Below are 20,641 nucleotides of genomic sequence, written 5' to 3'. Positions count from 1 at the left end.
CCGACTGCGTCCGGATAGGGCTTAAAAAATTCAAACAAGTTTGATTGACTGCGACTGAGTTCGGGTCAGTCTGTTCCCCTCGCACACTTGCAGATTCGCGTCTTCACCCCTCACACACAGATTTTTGTGTCTCCAACTAGCACAGAGTGGTGCAGACTTTGCCCAGCTGGGAATTGTAGGTAAAATCTGTATCCTCAACTTAAGTTGCTTGCTGTTCCATCTAGACCTTTCACCCCTTGACATGCATCATGAAGCTGTGCACCTGAAAGTGTCTACGTACCAAATTGACACAAAAACACTGACTTTAAAGATCAAACACTCTTTATTAAACTCAACAGAACCAAAAGCAAAACATACGGGTTATGTGTGTCGGAGCTGAAAATCCCTTATCTATACGTTCAAACCACATAACAAGGGTGTGTGTGCATGTTTCTGTATACTCTGAGGAATATAATAATTAAAAAAAAAGAGAAAAAGGAAAGCTGAGTCACTCATTTGCATGAACGTACGCAAAAACAGAGAAAATAGTGTTCTTTGAGGCCTCAGTAGAAGGCAGGCTGAGCTCACCAGCAGCCCTGATGTCTCTCCTATAGTGATCTACAGCTAGCACTCGACCACGAGGTGGTGAAGACAACGGTGATGTATGAAATCATTCACGTAAGAGTGACATGGGAGCAGTTTGACCAAACGGACATCCTAAACATTCCCAACTAAATTTGGCAGCTGGCTTTAACTGTAATACAAGGTACTGTAAATGCTGTGGGAACTAGTAAACATGACCAACAGGGAAAAACATGGAGTGAAAACAGAACATCTTTTGAATGCATGTTGGACGACAGTGGCACTGCAGAGTGAAGCTCGATTCACAAAGCAGCTGCATCTTCACTCTAAACGTGTTGCTCTTGTAATCGAACAACCTTGACTCATCGAACATGCATGTTTGAGGGCAGGCGTATGCTTCTTTTGTTTTGAAGCTCCTGTTCATTCAACAAAGCTGAATTTAAGATTCAAGAGAACTTTGTTTTTTTTCACCCAAGCGTTCTAAATTAAAAAACTCAAGTCTTAAGTGAGATTTGTGTGGAATTGAACACAGCACCATTCAAATCAGGACACATACACAAAAAAAAAACAGAGTTCATGCAGCAGCAGTTTGTATTAAGTTTGTGTTAAGTAGTGCGGGGCAAGGCGAAATGGTTCAACACCTTGAAGGCACAATGGATTGGTAAGCCAATTATCATCTGAACCTCGTCCCAGGGATTGTTTGGATATTATTTTTTAGTTTCATGCTGCTTCAGCCAGTTAATGCGTTTAGTGCAACAATACGAGTCATTCAAATAGTTTGTTCTAACTTGTGCGACCGTCTCTTCTGGCATTTGTTTTGTCCAACATTACACCCACACATATACGCATAGATGCGTACATAAACCTAAAGCCTAAAATGTAAAGATGAAATAAATAGAAATTAAACATTGAATCCAAAAATCTGACAAAAGACTCAAGTGTTTGGCAAAAGAAACAAACCGACCGTTCAAGTCTGAAAGGCTCCTGGTTTCACCCGTTCTTAATTTCAAAGAAAGCTGCCGAGATGAGCTAAAACAACCATGGAGCGTCATGATTTCCCATCATGCTCTAAGAAACGTCCCTTACAATCGAATGTCATGAGATTTAAACATAAAACTCTGCATATATAATGTAACAGACTGACGTAAGATGTAACTGTTAACATAGATAAGAAATTTCTCCTTAGTGTTTATGTATTAGACTCTGACCTTAAACCTTTTGACAACAAAGAAATAAAATATTGTATTTACAAAATGACTTTTGGCATCCGTACTCAGCTCTGTGTTGCCACGGTATAAGTGGAACGTCATTCAGTATGAGTGCTGACAAACCAATGGTGCATCCACAGCTTGGAAAGAAATAAAATAAAAAAGGGTTTGGCATGTTGATTTGATCATTTGATATAAGATTTGTGTTAAAATATAAAATCAAAAAGCAACAGGGACTGGCAATAAATCTTTGCTATCACACGACCCAGTAAGTATAATTATTTGTCATATACAGTATTCAAAGGACTCCTGAAAACTCCCAAGCACAATACAAAGAAGGACAAGCCGGTTAGTATATACATGTACAGTCTCTTATAGCGGTATAGCACCGCTGAATAAGTGTCCCTCTTTTCTCTTTCTAATACTCTGGATATATAAAAAAAACAAAAACCAACAAAAAAGATTTCTGTACATGTCTTTTTAATACCCCCACCTCCTCTAGGAGATTATTGTCCTATTGGATAGCCAATCCTCCATCTCTCCCGGGATTGGTCATTTTAATTAACCCACCCTCCATCTCTGTGGCAACTGATGGTCTGACAAATTTCTTCCTCTCTCAGAGTCTTATCAACGGCTGTTAGATGAACCACTCCTTCTTTGATTCGTCGATGGTTTCGGGGTTGTCAGTGCCGATGATGGCCGTGTCGGCCGATTCGCCAGCGGACTCCTCCCTGCCCTTGGCCTCGTTGGTGTGGTAGGTGCCTTTGTGGCGGAACATGTAGCGAATCAGGAACACCAGAGTACATAAGATGGTGAAGATGACCACTGCAATAATACCTGCAGCAAAGACAGATACCATGAGCATGTTATTGGTGGGTGACCTTGTTGTAAACTCCAGTTATTGTGTTGCAACCCCTGGGGCTGAATCATAGAAGGTATAAAGATGGACGGCTGAATAGCTCCTACACAGTGAAACCAAAGCAAGTAGAGCTCCCCCTGGTGTCTGGCTGCAGTATAGGTAATAAGCTCCACCCCCTTCATGTTAGTGGATGGGACTTGGGACAAACTAAAACACTAAAATACACATCAAATATATATATATATTTTCTGATAAGTTTTAGTTATTTGACGCTATAGAAAGAGGATGTGACATCATGATCACTACCAGTTGCCATGCCAACCGCTCCATAAAGTTGTCCCGTAGGACTGTGAGAGTTGGAAAAATAAATAAATGAATAAGTACAGTGTATAAACCAACATTTCCTTGTAACTGGAGGAGGTAGAGCAGAGGGCAGTATTAATCAAACGAAAACACGAGTGAGTCTGACAGAACTGTGGGCGGGTCATCGATATTGAGGCTCCACACAGACTCTGGCTCCAAACTCGCAAGTCTATATCCCTGGGAAAGTAGTGTTAGTTTGGCCTGTGCAAGGAAGTGGGGACGCTTTGTCCATATTTATATACAGTCTATGGGCAGAATAATGAAGCAGATATGGAGGGGCCAAAAACTGCAGTTCCTTGAATGGCCCCTTGAAGCTGGCTCCAAATGTGAATCCATCCCCGTAGACTTCCAGGTTGAAGTGCCCAACTGTACCCCCCCCCCCCAAATTTGTATGTAACTTAACAATTTAAACATATCAAGGCTTAAAGTTATGCATAATTAAAGAGGAATCACCTTTAACTGACACCTGTTAATCAAAGGATATTCAGTCTCAGATTTCTAGCTGTCTGCAGTCTTGGTACAAATCTCTTTGTAGTGTGCAGTATACTGTAGTTTTAAATTTGTTCCCTGGCAAAGATTAACCATTAGCCCTGTTGTGGCTTTTCACGTTGGAATGCTAAAAGAAGAGAAGCGAACAACTGTAGACTGTAGGTGTATATACGCATGTGTTGTTGTTTCTGTTTCCTCTTTTAATTACTAGTTTAATGTCAACTTATATACATGTTTTTATATTATATGAAAATACAGAGAGGCAAGAAATATGGGCAGAGGGAAGGGAGAGGACACCCAAAAAAGGCTCCTGGTCAGAATCAAACTGTAAGCATCGTGACCAGCTGTTTATGCAGATGTCTCACACCTTGTCCAAACATATCTAATGATTTTTAGCTGCTTAGGACAATTTAATTATCTTATTTACAGCGCTAATGTGATGAAGACATTTTGTACCTCCAATGATGGCCGAGTCCCTGTTGACTCCATCAGGAATCACTCTCTCCTCATTGAAGGGGAACTCTGCATCTGAAAACAGAGACATGGCAAAACTCATTGATATCACAAGAATAGCTACTCTAGACCAATTTGTGCAAAATACCAAACAGATGGGCTTAGACGTGCATGATAAGGTCAGCAAAATACCAACGTGTCACAATCCTGCTTACAGTAATGCAGAAAACTGAGCGACTGCTCTTTTTTTTCAGCTGTAAAAGTCACATTACTTTTTGCTTTTCAGCACTGAAGCGTAAAGAGAACGCAGGTAGCGCTTGCTTTCTTTCATACATGCAACAGCTGCTCTGCATACATACATGAGAAGGTCACCTAGATGCATACACATCTGCTAATCATCCTCAGGGGATAACTATTTACAATGCATCGCTACATTGAGAGGTTAAGAGGTTAATAACACCTGCTGCATCTGCCTGTCCACTATAATACTCTGTCAGCACTCGGCATCTAATTGCTTTAATTGATTCTCCCACAGAATGTACAGAGGATAAATGAGTGGAAGGAGAAATGAGGGGTTGAGACGAGCAGGGGAGTCTGTGGGCGGTAAAGTATTGCTCGAATATCTAATTATATTGACTGTACTCTCTGCCATAATTTTCTTTTCAGAAGCATACATGTAGATGGAGATGCAGACTGTCCAACAATTGTGTGCACACATAACAAGAATATATATATATATATATATATACATACTGTATACGCCGTCAAAAGAAAGCATCACCCTGAGATGAGGCTATTTCTGCTGCTGGCTGTATTACTCATAGTTCTCCTGGGAACTCAAGAGCACGAGTAAGAATGAAAAGAGAACGCCGAATGGAGAAAAGGAGTGAAAATGGCAAGTCATACTGGACATTAGAGCAGTTAGACTCATTATGGTCTGTTAGCTGCCTGCATGTTATTGGACACAGTGTCCAAAACCAATACATCTGAGCTGGAGAAGTCTGGAAAAAAACTAATAAAGAACAAAACTGAAATGGAATTACGGGAAAAAAAAAAACATCTATTGATTTACAATCATCCTTATAAATGAGAGACGGAGAGATATGTGGATGAATTATAGATTAGATCTATCTATAGAGAATGTAAAGGCAAATAAATACTAATCCCTTCTGTGGGCAGATGACAGGGAGCTGACTGTGAGTTTGGACCTGAGGTCCAGATCGATGGACTGGATCAATCTCAGAGAGCTGAGAGTTCCCAAAGGCACAGTTGGCACTGGGCCCAAAGGGAAACGGATGCTTCCAGATGAATGACAATCAAAATACTAAACACTGCTGTTAAATGCAACATTAGACACAAGAGAACTGAAGTCTCTGTGTGTGTATATGTGTGTGCATATGTAAGCAAACAGGCCTGAAACAGAGGTAGAGTGTGCAAGCATATGAAGCATCCCTTACTGAGTGTGTTGTGTTGCATGTGTGTGTGCACATGACACATAACAATGTTGACCTGTATATATCTAAATTAAGCTTAAGTGGAACAACAAGACAGAAACTCTACAACCATACTAGTGGTTTTGTGGTGCTAACACAGCAATGACAGGCTAACAACAGCATGCTTAAATGTTCACAGTAACGATGCTAAATTCATACTTACTTTATGTTTAGCCGGTATATATATAAAGCTGCCATAGCATGCTAGCATGTGAACATTTGATAAACACTTGAAGCTGGAGAGGATGCCATTGTTGTGCATTCACCAAACTACTGAACACATGCTGTGAATATGTATTGACACGGCACCAAATCTCATGGTAATCCATCTACTAATTCAGAAATGAAGAGGCAGCTCGGATGAGTGGTGGGACGTCTTCAGGAAACCCAAACCCAAGTTCAGCTACCCTTGGTTTAGCTTTGTTTTTGGATGATTTGGAGACATTTCACAAATGTGAACCTCATGGTGGAGAGTAAGGACAGCCTTGCTCCACAAAAACCCATAACACATCATGTAGTAGTTGTTGAAAGATTTCATGCAGAATCAAAGAGGTGAACCAACCCCTTAATGGCCATTAATAGTGTTCCTGTATAAAAGGTGTGGAAGGAGTACGAATGAACTGCAACATATTGAGGATATTTGGGGTAATAACCCACCTGTTTTGTCCAGATGCCAGGGATCGGTTGCAGCAGACATTGGTGGGATAGTGAGAGGTGACGCCCCACAGTTGGACTCCACCAGTTTGCCCTGGTACGACACAGGTGAGGCGGCTGCAGGTTGTTTGTCTGGTTGACCAGCTGTTGGCGTGACCTGAGCCTGTGCGACCGTTCTCAGCGCAGACTTGAGGGGGGCGACTCCGTTGAACTCTACCCGTGACAGACACCCAACGAAACCTGGGGTGTTGTAGCGCTCGATGAGGACTGGGTCTACGTGTCCGGTTTCTGAAAGAGGAGTTGCAGAGTAGCTAGGATTATTGGATTGTTTTTAATGGAGTCATCTTGGTATTGTTAAATGAGACTGTCAAACCACTAATGTGATGTTAACTTATGTGGAACCGTGCCCATAAATTGAATTGATAATGAGAGAAGGCGGGGGGAGGGGGGGGCAGACAGACAACAAGGAGAAACCATGGAGGTCTTAACACAGCAGTTTCTAAAGAACGCTTACAAACCAAGCTTAAACTCAAACATCGATAGGCACAAATTCTGCTGATGTAGACCCACAGTAAACAGACACTCTGCAAGTTTAAAACCCCCAGCGAGAATCTAGACAAATTTGGAGGCAAGAGAGCGAAGTCGAGTAGGAGGTAGAAAGCAGAGGAGGAAGATATACTGACACTGATGTCTAATGTCATATTACAGGATGAATATTAAATTAACACTCCCACCTCTCTCAGTCTTTCTGGCTCTTCCTTGCTTTTATCCGCATATCCATGGGAGGATTAGATATGTGTCGTCCCTACAGAAATCATTAGTGAGAGCTGAAGCCTCTGTGGCTCCCTCCGTTCTGTGTCACTAACTAAAAGTCTTGCTTGAAAGACATACCTTTTACTTGTGACAACTGCTCTTATTAGGAAAGTCAAAGGTCCACTCATCGCCATGGCAACCCAGACAAAATCAGACGTGTCTGTTCAAACGTAACAGTTTCACTTCTATCTCCGTCTCACAGTCCACCTCTCTCATTTGATTTCTATCTCTCTTTGTCTTTCAAAGAAAATTACTTCCGCGGGAGGCCTGATGAGTTCACTCCAGCCAATCCTATATCCCTGTTCAATCTGTGGATCGTATGGGACTTCTGCAGGTTGCAGAGCATGTCTTCCAGTGTTGACAAATATTGATTTTTGCAAACAGTCATTTGGGAGCTGAGAAGAGGGGACTGGGCATTTGGCAGTTCTCTCAGAGCTGATATGGCCGTGAGACCTTCATTTAAAAACAATCAGAAAGCCTTAAATCCACTCAGAACCACTGACTGCATCACATAATTTAGTTTGATGCTCTTGAACAATCAAACCCTTTCTCACAGCCTAAATAGATTCTGTTTGTATGGCTATCTTTGTGAGGACTTTCACTGACATAATGTATTCCCTAGCCTCGTACCCTAACCATCTCAACAAAGTGCCTAACCCTAACCTTTACCCTAATCCTAACCATCACCTAAATGTAACCTTTACCCTAAAACCAAGACTTAACCCTCAAACAGCCTTGTAAAGAAGTGAGGACCGGCCAAAATGTCCTCACTTTGCACAAATGTCCTCACAATGGTTAAAACTGACACTGGTCCTCAGAATGATAGCTGTACAAGAATACCACACACACAAACTTATGTTTCTATCTTCAAAAGGACTTTCCATTGACATAATGCATTACATAGTCCCTTACCACAGCAATCCCAACTAAGCGCCTAACCCTTTCCTTTACTTTACCCAAAAGAGTATGGACACCACAACGTCATAAAAACAAGAACACACACGTGCACACACACATTTTAAATAGGCTAAATGCACCAATTGAGCTGCTTCTGTTTCCTTCTTACAAAAGTCAAATCTCTACAGTGTCCCTGTATAAATATATGTCCTCAGAAGTATGTACGCACTCACACACACAGATTCAGAGAGAATATGAAAGAGATGAGAAGCTGCAGGGAGCAAACAAACAACAAACGTCCTCAGACACGCTACACTCCGGCACGAACCTGCACCAAATCCAAGAAAACTGTCTTCAGCGCTTTCCCAGAGCTGCAAAATATTCATTCACATGTACCCCATGTAGGCAGAGTCAGGTTTTAAATTTTTACACAGATGCCTGTTCTGCTGCTGCACGACTGCACCACACCCAGAAGGAAGAGTTTCGACAATCCAAGAAAACAATACAAACAAGGGAACACTAAAAAGACTGCTGTGTGTGTATATGTGTGAGTGCATGTGTGTGCTTATTTAATGAATCCTGTTATGTCAGATGATGGGGGTCTGAGCATCTGGACATGGCTTATAATGCAATTCTCTCTCTTTATTCCATTTTGATTTGCCCAATACAAGTGTGTGTGTGTTTGTAGGCTATTGATTGTGCTGCCAGGAACAGAGCTCAGCACTATCTTCTTCATATGCATCATCTGACCAGACCTCCTACAGACACTTATATGTCTGCAGTAATCCATGTTTGCTGAACGCGACACTTGATACAGGATCTGCAGCTCTGTTTTCATACATCATTACATTCAGAGTGAGGCCCTCTGTACGTGTGCATAGGTGCACTTCACACCTTGAAAACGGTGCCTCTGGTGTGCATGCGCAACCGCGTATGAATATTTATATGCGCGGGGGCGTACAAGATAGGTGTAGAGACATACACAGACACAGGAGGGGGAAACAAGTGCTTCACAGCGTTAGCGTAAGTGAGTGGATTACCGAGAACACAAGTCTTACGAACACAAGTCCTCTCTCTCATGTATGCCTGGACATGTGTTGATCGCTGCAGAGGCCTGCGTGTGAATACTAATAGGCTCTCTGTTGGGAGTATAACGGGCTGCTTTGCATATAATGGCACATGCGATTCACACAGAAAACAGCAGGCAAGTCTCCCTGGGAAAGCGTTTGTAGTGAACGTGCACATTACTCGGAAACACCGCACGTTTCACAGGAACAGTGTGTCATTACTGATAAGAGGATTTTAAAGGAACAAGAAGTGGACGCAATTACACAGACGCCAGTTTTCAAAGCCTATCTGCAATCACACCTGAAAAGCTTAAATTATAACGCAATCAAAAACAACCGCACCAAAAAAAAGCAATGCAATTACCATTATAAGAATCAAGGTTAGTTGGGGTAGTTTGTTGATCCTCAGTACAACACACTAATATATGAACATTAACAAGCTATTTTAACTTGTAAGAGCCAGTCACCACAGACTGATGTTATGGCTTGTAATCCCTGCTTTAGCTTTCCCTGGTGGTGTCTTAAGAGGCTTTCCAGACTAATCAATAAAACATGTGCAAACACAACGGCTCTCCACACACTCATCATAATTAGAAAAGAGAGGAGGCTAATCCATTTGGCTTGAGATTGCCCTAATGAAATGTGCCATCATATATAACACAGTGTACTGTACACGTGTTGAGCACCATATTGTGGACTCTCACGAATCCGACTGGACAAAACACACATCCACAACAGCAACAAGGTCAGCACGTTGATCCGGAGATTGCACCTTCTGGGTGGTGTGTGTGTCACCAAGGTGACCGGTGGCATCACATGCATGAATAATTCAAAAGGCACATAGAGCTCGTCTGGTGTGAAGAGGTAGGTAGGGGGTGGGAGAACTGCATGAAAGGGAGAAAAAGAAAAAAAGAGAAGTTGTTGGATGAAAAGAGAAGGTGGGATGGAGAGAGCTGCAGGACTAGCAGAGGTGGTGGGTGTGGTAGGCTCTCTGAGAAAGAACGGCGGGTGAGTGGAAAGGTGAGAGACATGAAAGAGAGAGAGGGGGGGAGACAAAAAAAGAAGTGTGTCTGTCTGATGTGAGTGGGTGAATTCAGAGAGAGAAAAAAGAAAAGAGTGGGAAAGAAATGGGGGTGACTCAAACGGAGGGGTGGGGTAGGGGGAGATCAAACGCAGTTGCCATGGCAACAAATGGAAGCTGATATAGGGGTTGAGAGAGGGAGGGGGGGAAAAAAAGGGGGGGGAGACAGGCTATGAAAGTATGATGCGTTTGAGGCGCATCCAAAGAATATTAATGTGAATCCACCCACCACACCCTGTGTTACACAAAAACAACAACTATTATTTAACATACATGTATGTAGCTGATATACTAGAGATGGAGAGCAAGAGGAGGAGAGGCCTCTGTTCAAACAGACATGTTTAAATGCATTTACATTGTTGTTAAATTTGTAATGCTGGCATTCATATATCCATTTCTTGCTGTGAATATCTTTCACTTGCTCCAGTGCAAAGTTTGAGCACAGGTTGATGACAGCTCCTCTTAAAATCTTTAATTCGTCGAAGTGAATGTAAAGAGAAGAGCTGTGGGCTAAAAAAAAGAGAGAGTCAAGTCAAGGAGAGCTGAAGATGATGAGACACTGTTGAGCTTTAGCCAACACACCTGCCGCTGCAACGCCCTCCCACACCAAACAGGTGTGTTCCCCAGTGCAAACTCTATCTTCCTGCTCGATCAGGATGTCAGGATGTCAGGATGTCAGGCTGCACAGGCGCCAAGCCAAGAAACAACAGACACAACAGAGACGCGCCGACCGAGAAAATAAGGAATATCACACTCTCTGTGATGGCTCATTTTCTTTCCCTTCTGATTCAGCCATGCCTCTGTGTAATTCCCACCCCCTCCGCAATCCAATTAATCCAGCAGGGGTGGATTTAAAAATTCAATAGGCACCAAAAAGCGTGGCTTAAAGCAGGAAAAGAAAAAACAGAAAGCATCCACCTCTGCACCCCTGCTGCAAATTCAATTTACACAGCAATGAGTCAGAACCGCGGAAACCTTGGCACGCTCACAATGAATAGTACACGCACATGCATAAAGCTTGTATTACCTATGTGGAGTTCTGCAGCAGTGTCTGTAAAGAGTTTGAGAGACAAACCTTCTTCCTCGTACACGCGTTCTTCCTCTCTCTAGGTTTTAACACTGTACTAAATTGGCAAGCATCTCCCTCTCCCTCCCTCCCTCTCTCTCTGTCTCTGCAGTGCAGTCCCACCCCCACTCTGACACAGCAGCTGGAGAAAACCTGGATCGTGGACGCACACTACCACGGATCAGGACTCACCAGCCTAAAGTACAACTAGTGGCAAAAGCCAGGGAGGACGGCATGATGTCATCCCCTCACACAGTAACACAGAAACACAAAGCAGTGACCGATTCTGGATTTAAAAGGCACATCTAGATGACAGAGATTACAGAAGTACCAATCAAGGAAACAATGCTTGGAGAGAGATAAAGGGGGAAAAAAGGGAGTCTGCGCTATCAGCCTCATCGCACATCAGGGTTCATCAGTGCTTTAATCAGAGTCGGGATGTCTTGTGACTCTGACTGCGGAAGGTCACGACACAAAAGAGAGAGGGAACGGATCGAACGTCACTGTGACATGCTTTAGAAAACGGTCAACGGTATCCTCGATTTGTCCTTAATTAGTTTTAAAGAATCAGCCCGCTCAGCCCGTCAATGGCTCACTGCTGAATCCCCAAAAGAACCTCAAAAAAATCATCATCAGCAGGACTGCGATGAGATGATTTATTAATAAGCCAGTGTTTCAAGCCTTCATCAGCAAAAAAAGCCGCAAGATGTTAATGTAGAAGGCTAATTGGGCTGCTGTCCTGCTCATATATATGTATATTTTTGTTTTTATATTTAGTTAAAACAGGCTGATCCCAAACTATGCTGACTATCCAATATGTCCTCATGCAAGGGTTATACTCATAAGCTGATAATTAAATTATCCATTTTTGAATCAGGCAGGAGTTAGATAGAGACAGGCCCTGCCAAGATGGCGACGGGCAGAGCCACCAAACTGAGCTTCACATTCACTGTTTGTGAATCCTGTGGGTGATGTCACAGAAGACTGTATCGATCAGCCACAACATTAAAACCAGCTGACAGGAAAAGTAGATAACATTTACTATCTCGTGACAATATGTTCTGCTTGGAAACTTTTGACCTGGCATTCGTATGGATGTTACTTAGACATGTACCACCCACCTAGACCAGACCAGGCACCCCCACCCCATAGCAATGACACTCCTTGATGGCAGCAGCCATCCTCAGCAGGATGCAGCCTGACACAGACGCAAAAACGGATTAGGAACAACTCAAGAAAAGATGAAAAACAGCACAAGGTGTTGACCTGGCCTCCAAATTCACTAGATCCCAAATTGGAACAAGCCTGATCCACAGATTCTAGTCCCCTCAACCCATAGGACCCAAAGGCCCCCACTAACAACATTGTGTTGCCAGACACCACAGGACACCCTCAGAAGGCCCATGTCCATTCTCTGATGAGTCACAACTGTTTTGGAGACACATGGAAGATCTAGGCAATATTAGGAAGGTGGTCATAATGTTGTGCCTGATCGGTGCAGAAAGCAGTTTTTTTTAAAGTTTAAAGAGTACACTATTAAAAAAAATCAGCCGTTTCACAGTGTCCTGCTGAAAATACCTCCCTGACATATCCTGAGGAGTGAAAGAAAAAGAACAGGCCCAATTTAAAATGAAAGTATTTCAAAAAGCCTGACCTGAATAAAATCATTTACAACACCTGCAGGGAATGACACATTAAATGTCAGTGGATAGAGTTAACAGAAGAAGAGAGGTGGGCGATTAAAAAAAATAAATAAAAAGAAGAAGAAGACAGAAAACAGAATATCTCTGTGGTACTGATGTCCATGTCCTTTACGACCAAGCCTCAGGGCGACAATAGTCTGTCTCTAATAGTACTTTCACAGTGTCACTGTTTCTGTGGTCCTCGCTCTGCCTTTCAGCTCTGGACCTATTCCCTCAGACAGACACACTCACATACGGTCCACACGCTCGCACACACAAGCTTGACAGATTTGTGGCACAGAGGACGGGGGTTAGGAGCGTGTCTGCTGCTCTGGCTGATGTATGACTCATCTCCCCCTCATCTGTTCCTCTGGGATGCAGAGATCTGGACCCATCCGCAATACATCAACCCACCCACCCACCTACCACACTACTCACGCACACAGTTGTGTCTCCATCGCTTTAGAGGACATAACGTTGACTTTCATGCCCCCACCAACATGAGCAGTCCAAGAACACACAGATTACATGCACATTTACATCCTTTACCCTAAAGGCATGTTGTTCAGCACTGATGTAAGGATACAGTGACTCTCTCTCACACACACAGCATACTGTTACAGTAAGCATGAGGCTGCAGCAGCAATAGAAGCATAGAGCACGTGCTGAATCATCCCTGTATGTGCTTCATGATCAATACTACTTTAGCACAATTACCCTTGGCAGCAAACACAGCGAACCTCAGGACTTTGAACTCGAATTATCCACACTGATAGCAACAAGCCGAACGATCTGATTGATTATAGATACGTTTACTTTGCAAATAGTAACAGACGGACATCGTACAGTCAGTCACTTTTAAAACAGTCTTGATTGACTGTGTCCTGAATATGCTAAATCCAAGATCAGATTTTTTTGTTTTGTTCCATAGCTCTCATCCCAAAGACAGAGCTCTTAAAATAGTCATGTAATGAGAGAAACAGCATATGAGTGCGTCTTGGAGCATAACAATAGCACAGCAAGAGAAATGATGAAGAAAGTAAAAACCAGCACCAAAATATAAAATAGAAACATTTTCAATAAGAAAACAATATTTACACTATATAAAAATATTAAGATATCAGATTTTTACAGAAAATATCAACCAATCGAATGTGCAGTGGGCAGAACAGGTGTGTGGTGGTTAGCACTGATGCCTCACTGCAAGAAGGTCCCGGGTTCGAATCCATGGGCCAACTGGGCCTTTCTGTGTGGAGTTTGCATGTTCTCCCTGTGTCTCCGGGTGCTCTGGCTTCCTCCCACCATCCAAAGACATGCTCATTAGGTTAACTGGTAATTCTAAATTGGCCGTAGGTGTGCATGTGAGTGTGAATGGTTGTCTGTCTCTCTGTGTTAGCCCTGTGATAGACTGGCGACCTGTCCAGGGTGTACCCCGCCTCTCGCCCGATGACAGCTGAGATAGGCTCCAGCAGACCCCCGCGACCCTTAACAGGAATAAGCGGGTACAGAAGATGAATGAATGAATGAATGAATGAATTTTGCACCAGTGTTTTCTTGACATGGATGTGAAGGGCTTGGGTCAACTACACTAACCCTTTATAGGGCACTCATTGAAATACTTGGAAATTCAAAATTTCATCCCTAGAGTGTGTAGGGCATAAGAAAACTTTTAAAATGTAAATTTTTTTTTAAGATTAAGATTTTTTAAGATTAATGAATTTACCATATATGGTTCCTTACCCTTAAGTTTACAAATGTAAACATGTATTTAGACATTTAGAACATAAGCGCTGATTCGGGCACTGGTCAACACACACATTATTACTTTGGACAACAGTAGGACACTTCTCTGTGGTACCTAATAAAGCAGTTATGCTCAGTGTTTATGCAGAGATGAACCTAGCAGACCACTTTTGCCCTGAGAATATTGCCTTGATCTTTTGCTGATTGGCTGGGTGAAAGCCACATGCTTCAAAACTTCACTAAGAGGCACAGGGGACTCAATTTAAAATGTGTGTGGAGGTTACCGCATATGGCTCATTGCCCCATAAAGGGTTAAAAGAGTCATATACACTAGAAATGATGCATGTGGACCAGGCTTTAAATGATAGAATCACAGCGAGCCCACAGGGAACTATGGGAAAGGTAGTTTGGACACAGTGTCTAATGTGAAACAAAGAAGATGCATGAAGCAGGTAGGACAAATTAGAAAAATCTATCTGCAAACAACAACACTTTTAGACAGACTGTGGTGTTTCTACGTTTAGCAGCCCATATACACAACGTCCAATCACTTAAAGGCTGGATGGATAAATAGTTATCTGGTTAAAGTACTGTGCCAATGTTTTGAAACCCACATTTAAATATCTATTCTTTATTAGCTCCTTATATTATTGCTTCCATTGTTATCCGATCCAGCTAATCCCATCCCACAATCAGCAGACTGTGAGGTGACAGAGGAGACGTCGCCGTGATCAGTGTGCGTTTGTGTGTACTGTATCAAACACAGGGTCTCTTTCTCCTAGAAATAGAGAATCTGATAGCCCAGTTGTCTGACAGCGTCTCTTGTCTCCGCGGTCCAAACACAGAAATGGGACAGATCTGATGAGACGAGCAGCTGCCTGCGTTTGTTCTCCCTTCTTTCTTCCTCCATCTTTTTGATCTCGATATTTCTGTCATCTGTCTTTTTTATTATCTCCTCACTGTATGTATGGTTTATTGTTGTGATGGTTCCAACAGTATAGAGACTAAATATATCAGTGCTCAAAGTCTGTTATGTGTGAAGCTGCATGTAATGAAATGTGTATGAGTTGAGGTGACTTTGGTCTGTTTGTCCTCAAAGCATCTGTGGCGTGTTAGTTGGCTGAAGATGGATGGCTGTGTTTTCTGTGTGTGTGTGTGCGTGTGCACGCCGCTGCATCCCCTGGGGTTCTCGGGGCGGTGCATGCAGCAGTCGATACTTCTGGCTGGTAAGTGAAGGCAGCCATTACTTCAACCTCACTGACTTTCTCGGCACTCGTGTTAGAGGGCAAAAGAGATAAGAGAAGAATAAGGGGATGAGAATAATGAGATACAATCTCCAGTTAAATGTATATTACGAGTCATTACGGCAGCAAATGAAACCTCTAATATATAGCTTCATTTACCACTTAAAAGAATCTAGATAGGTTAATGTAAGTGGTTATAGATAAGTGGGATAATTAGGGTAATCAGCGCCTTGGACAGATGATTTAGGGATTTGGTAAGAGTAAGTAAGTCCAAGGGGAAAACACACACTGATGCAGAAGATGGTGACTCAGCTGAGTCATCATCTGTTTTCTTCAGGTGATGTGTCGAAAAATAGTGGTTGGCCAAACTAAACAGACAAATCAAAAGGGAAATTTCCAATTTTTATCCTTTTTAAGTTGAAAAAAAAAGTCTTTATGCTTACGGTTAAACTTTCCAAGATATCAGGTATCAAGGTAAATCCAATTAAAATCAACCCTGATATAATAACATAACAAAATAACTTACCTACATATTTCTGCAGGCGTCATGTGCACGTGAACCCAAACAGATGGCGATGAATGCAGATGAACTCATACACTGCACCAAAGTCCCTCTGTAGGGCTTTAGCGCCCTCTAGTGGATAAAATCTATAAGTGCAGTTCCCTTGTTTGTGAGTCTGTATTCTTTATATACTTTCTTTGTTAACTAAGTTCAGTTATATGCCTAGACAGGATGAATACCATAAGGGTATATCTTTGCTCTATATTACAGAAATAGACCAGAATGGATTCCAACAGCAAAGATCAATATACAGTAACACACACTTTGCCTTTTTATTTCAAAACTTGCTGAAGGCCAAATACGTATTAGACGATTATTGAGCTCATAGCTTTTTAAAAAGTGTAGTTCGAACCAAGAAAGGTAGAGGGCTGGCTGGTGAAGATATCTATGATGGATAAATACAGCCACGACATTAAAACCACTGACAGGTGAGGTGAATAACATTGACTATCTTGTGACAACACAATGTTCTGCTGGGAAGCTTTGGGACCTGGCATTCGTATGGATGTTACTTAGACATGTGCCACCCACCTAGACCCCCACCCCATAGCAATGACACTCCTTGGTGGTATCAGCCATCCCCAGCAGGATGCAGCCTGACACAGGCACACACACAAAAACAGCACAAGGTGTTGACCTGGCCTCCAAATTCACTAGATGCCAAACTGATCAAGTATCCGTCCGTGGGATGATCCACAGAGGCCCCTCCCCTCAACCCATAGGACCCAAAGGCCCCCACTATCAACATTATGTTGCCAGACACCACAGGACACCCTCAGAAGGCCCATGTCCATTCTCTGATGAGTCACAACTGTTTTGGAGGCACAAGGGAGACCTACACAATATTAGGAAGGTGGTCATAATGTTATGCCTGATTGGCGCATATATGTATATGTAATGTAGGTGAAATGTGATTGCAGTGATAATTCAAAAAGTAAAGCATCGGGAGCGGAAAAACATTCAGAGAAGAAGAACTCACCGAAGACTTTGCCCAAGAAGAGAGTCTTGACCAGGTTGAGCTGAGTGTCTGAGGCGTCTGGGAGGTTGTAGCTGACTGGAGGATAATGATCCAACTGGGACGAGAGAGATACAGAGAGGGAGATAGAGAGACAGAGATAGAAAATAAATTAGAATCTGCATTTTAAACAGAATCTAAAACTACTGACTACAGCATTTAAAAAAAAATCCCAAGCTAAGACCTTCATCAGCACATTAAACAGAGCACACAACATAATGATGTTAAGATGGTAATTTGTTGCTGGTAAAGCCCCAGCACACCTCAACGGCTCCCTCTTGTGGATCTCCAATGTAAGGGAAGCTCCAAATCAGTCAGAAAAGGAGGAACCTCACGTCTTCTCAGGCCTCCCATGGATTGATTATGGTCTTGATCGTCAATATCCATTAATTACAATCAGTTCAATAAAAGATAATTAACAAGAAAATGCACTAAATCCAGCAACAAGTTGATCTGAATAGAATATAAATCCCAGAAACGTCTGCTCTTTCTTTTACTTCAAGACATACAGTGTGTCTATACACTATTTAACTATATCTCACCGTAGCCATGCATGCCATGTATTTTCACTCTTTCAAGAAATGCAGTCATTTAGCATGCGAGTAAAACAAGAAGTCATCCTCTACAGATGAACTCTATCTTCATCTATCTTCCAAAAACACTTGAAACTATCATGGACACACTACAAAATCATTAAAACAAAACCCTCTTATCTGGGAAGGCCTTGAGTTCGTTCTTATTTTGTGTCCAACCGAGCGAGTCACGACTAAAAGCAAACCGAAAAGTGATTCTACCACAGTGAATCCCGCGAACAAAAACCTCTTCACCGGCACTAGAGATAAATGATCGCGCATTAATTAACAATAACGTCTGTGCCGGGCTCAAAGCCGTTCCTGAGAACCTAAACCAGGAGGAGAACAAGCGGCGTGTTTACAAAAGAGGAGCATCGGCGGAGTTGTGAGAGCGCAGAGAGGGTGAAGGAGGGAGGGGAATACACGACTTTAATATCCCTGCAACGTAATTAACTTGTTATTGCTGTTTCAATGAAGTTTCTAATTAGCTTGAAGGCTGCAGCCGGTGCTACTGACGAGAATAATTTCAACGCCACAAATTGGTTTCTGTGTGCTCCAGGAATAAAAGATCGTCCTTCTTTCCTTCTCTCCGGCCACGAGAGAGCCGTATCTCAGCGCACACCGGTCTGCAGGAAGCACGCCGGCGGGCCGAGGCAGAAGAGTGGAGGGCCGGGTGAAAACAATGACTTTTGTTAGCGTGCGTTTTACTGGAAATTTGCTCCCATTGATGTGCTGAACAGCTGTCAGGGCCTGTTAGCTGGGAGCTGAGCTGCATTGTCACTGAAGGCCTGTGTAGTGGCTCTTGTTTACAGGTTTGAATCAACTGAGTCCTCCCATACAGAAAATAGACTCTACCACTCCACCACTCACTGCACACCGTTTTCTCCCTCTTTCTCTGTCTCCACGCACACACAGCATATCCTAATTTGATTCTTTCCAAACGGCGGGTCTCAGAGGAGCACTGTGTGGGTTTTGTTTTCCACTGTGACTGGAGGGTGGGATAATGGGGCACAATTAAATTGCGCTCAGCTTATTTACTTTCATCTGAGAAAACAAATTGACTGCGCAAAGCGGGGAGGGCGGGTTGAGTCTTGAAACCGCACAAAAAGGTCCTCAGAGGAAGACAACCAGGAGAAGAAAAAAAAAAAAAACAAATTTCACCAAACTTTGTCAATTACGACTGCAGTTATTGGGGATGCATTATGTTTACAACTGCACCGTTTACACAACGTACGTCCCTCCTTTAAAGCTGCCGGTGTCTCTTAGGTTACATCAAGCTTACATAAGCAAAGTAATCACGGGTTAGGCAAAGAGAAAATTAACAACGGGTGAAATCTATTTCTTCAACTATGTGCTCAAAAAGAATCTAATTTAGCCAATGTGCAGTATATATTCAAACTTATTCACACTGAGTGCTTTCTACTATCACGGCACTTCTGTTTCCTTAATGATGTCTGAGGGATAAAAATACTCCCATCACAGATTTACCCACTGAAGTAACCACAACAGCAACTTGTGGTAGAGGAGAGGAGAGAGGAGGAAACAGAGACTGGATGACTGATGCCTGTAGGGACTCCTCACTTTCATCTCTAAACTCTCACAGTGTGAGAGAAAGGGAAAGTCAGAGATGGGAACTTATTTTAATCTCGCCAGGGTGCGCCTTTGATAGCGAGCTAACCTAACGAGACCACAGAGACTGCTTAAAAAACCAAACACTTGATTCGTTCGCTGCACTCTGCACGCCTGTGCAGCAGGTATTTGTGTTGGCATGCAAATCCTCGCCTTGAAGTAAGCCTCCGGATTATAAAAGGGTTTGATAACCTAAATGCATCAAAGTGATATTTGTTGCCATATTTTATGGGTTTACTTTTTTTTTTTTTTATCTAAAGACATTATCTTTTTCTTTCAACCCCCTTCTCTATCTCACTCTCTGTTCTGTCTTTTTCTTCTTAAGCATTTTTCTCTCCATCTCCTTTCTCTCCGAATCAAATTATCACACGCCTCCTTGTCTTCCCACTTGTTTTCCACCGTGTCTTTAAACTAAACAGCCGCTTGTCTAAATGCCTTTAAGATTTGCAGCCCTGATAGCAGAGAAGTGAGACCTCTGTAGCCTGAGGTAAACAGTCCACAGTTTCTTTTATTCTGGAAATTGAATTTGATCCACCAGCAGGCCCACCAGCATAACTGACTTTTATTGCATCTGACTCATACCCCTGCCTCTCACTTATTTTGCTAGCTCAGACGGAAGCAGCTGCAACAAGGGCTGAGATGAGCACGTAAGCAAAATAATTAATAACAAGTTGCATTTTAAATGCTGACAGCATGATACAACGAAATAAGCATTTTAGGCTTTAATGCGGTACCGCGGTATTTTGTGATTGAATGTCATGGAGGGGAATTAGCAAGCATTCATTTCAACTAATTACAATTCAGTTTCTTTCAAAGCAGTTATTAATCATTTCAGAATTTGTGTTAATTTCTGTACGGATGTCAAAGAACTCATAGCTGATTACTCGTCATAAACCAAGATCTAAAAGTGATGTGGTCTTGTTTTTAATTTTTAATTTTGGCTGTTTGAATGTTTTTCATCTGAGGCTGTGGCTCATGTGGTTGGGCAGATTTTTTGATAAATCACAGAGTAAAACTAGATTCATGCTTCTGCGTTGAAAGCATACGGTGTAGAAATTCATCCCTCCTTCTGCCTCCTACACACCACACACTCACAACACAGTTGACGAGCTGCCGACTAGCGTTTTAGCCTCCAAATTCACTGGATCCCAAACTGATCAAGTATCTGTGGGATGAGGCCCCTCCCCTCA

At 42.5% G+C, this 20,641-nt stretch overlaps 1 protein-coding gene across 1 annotated transcript in view; it reads right to left on the bottom strand.

The window, feature by feature from the left end:
* Positions 1-2,036: 2,036 nt before the first annotated feature.
* The window catches only part of cntnap2a (contactin associated protein 2a), a gene marked incomplete at its 5' end in the record, with an annotated part of 330,965 nt that continues 312,360 nt past the window's right edge, over positions 2,037-20,641 (bottom strand). The window contains 4 exons of the mRNA XM_084565847.1: positions 2,037-2,606; positions 3,937-4,008; positions 6,084-6,368; positions 17,215-17,308. Coding sequence (XP_084421973.1) covers positions 2,407-2,606; positions 3,937-4,008; positions 6,084-6,368; positions 17,215-17,308 — 651 coding nt within the window. The 3' untranslated portion in view covers positions 2,037-2,406. The remainder of the gene's footprint in view (positions 2,607-3,936; positions 4,009-6,083; positions 6,369-17,214; positions 17,309-20,641) is intronic.

Source organism: Chelon labrosus (genome assembly GCF_963514085.1).
Source record: "Chelon labrosus genome assembly, chromosome: 18".
Classification (NCBI taxonomy): Eukaryota; Metazoa; Chordata; class Actinopteri; order Mugiliformes; family Mugilidae; genus Chelon; species Chelon labrosus.
The sequence above is the reverse complement of the archived record's forward strand: the minus strand, read 5'-3'. Positions and strand labels throughout refer to the sequence as shown.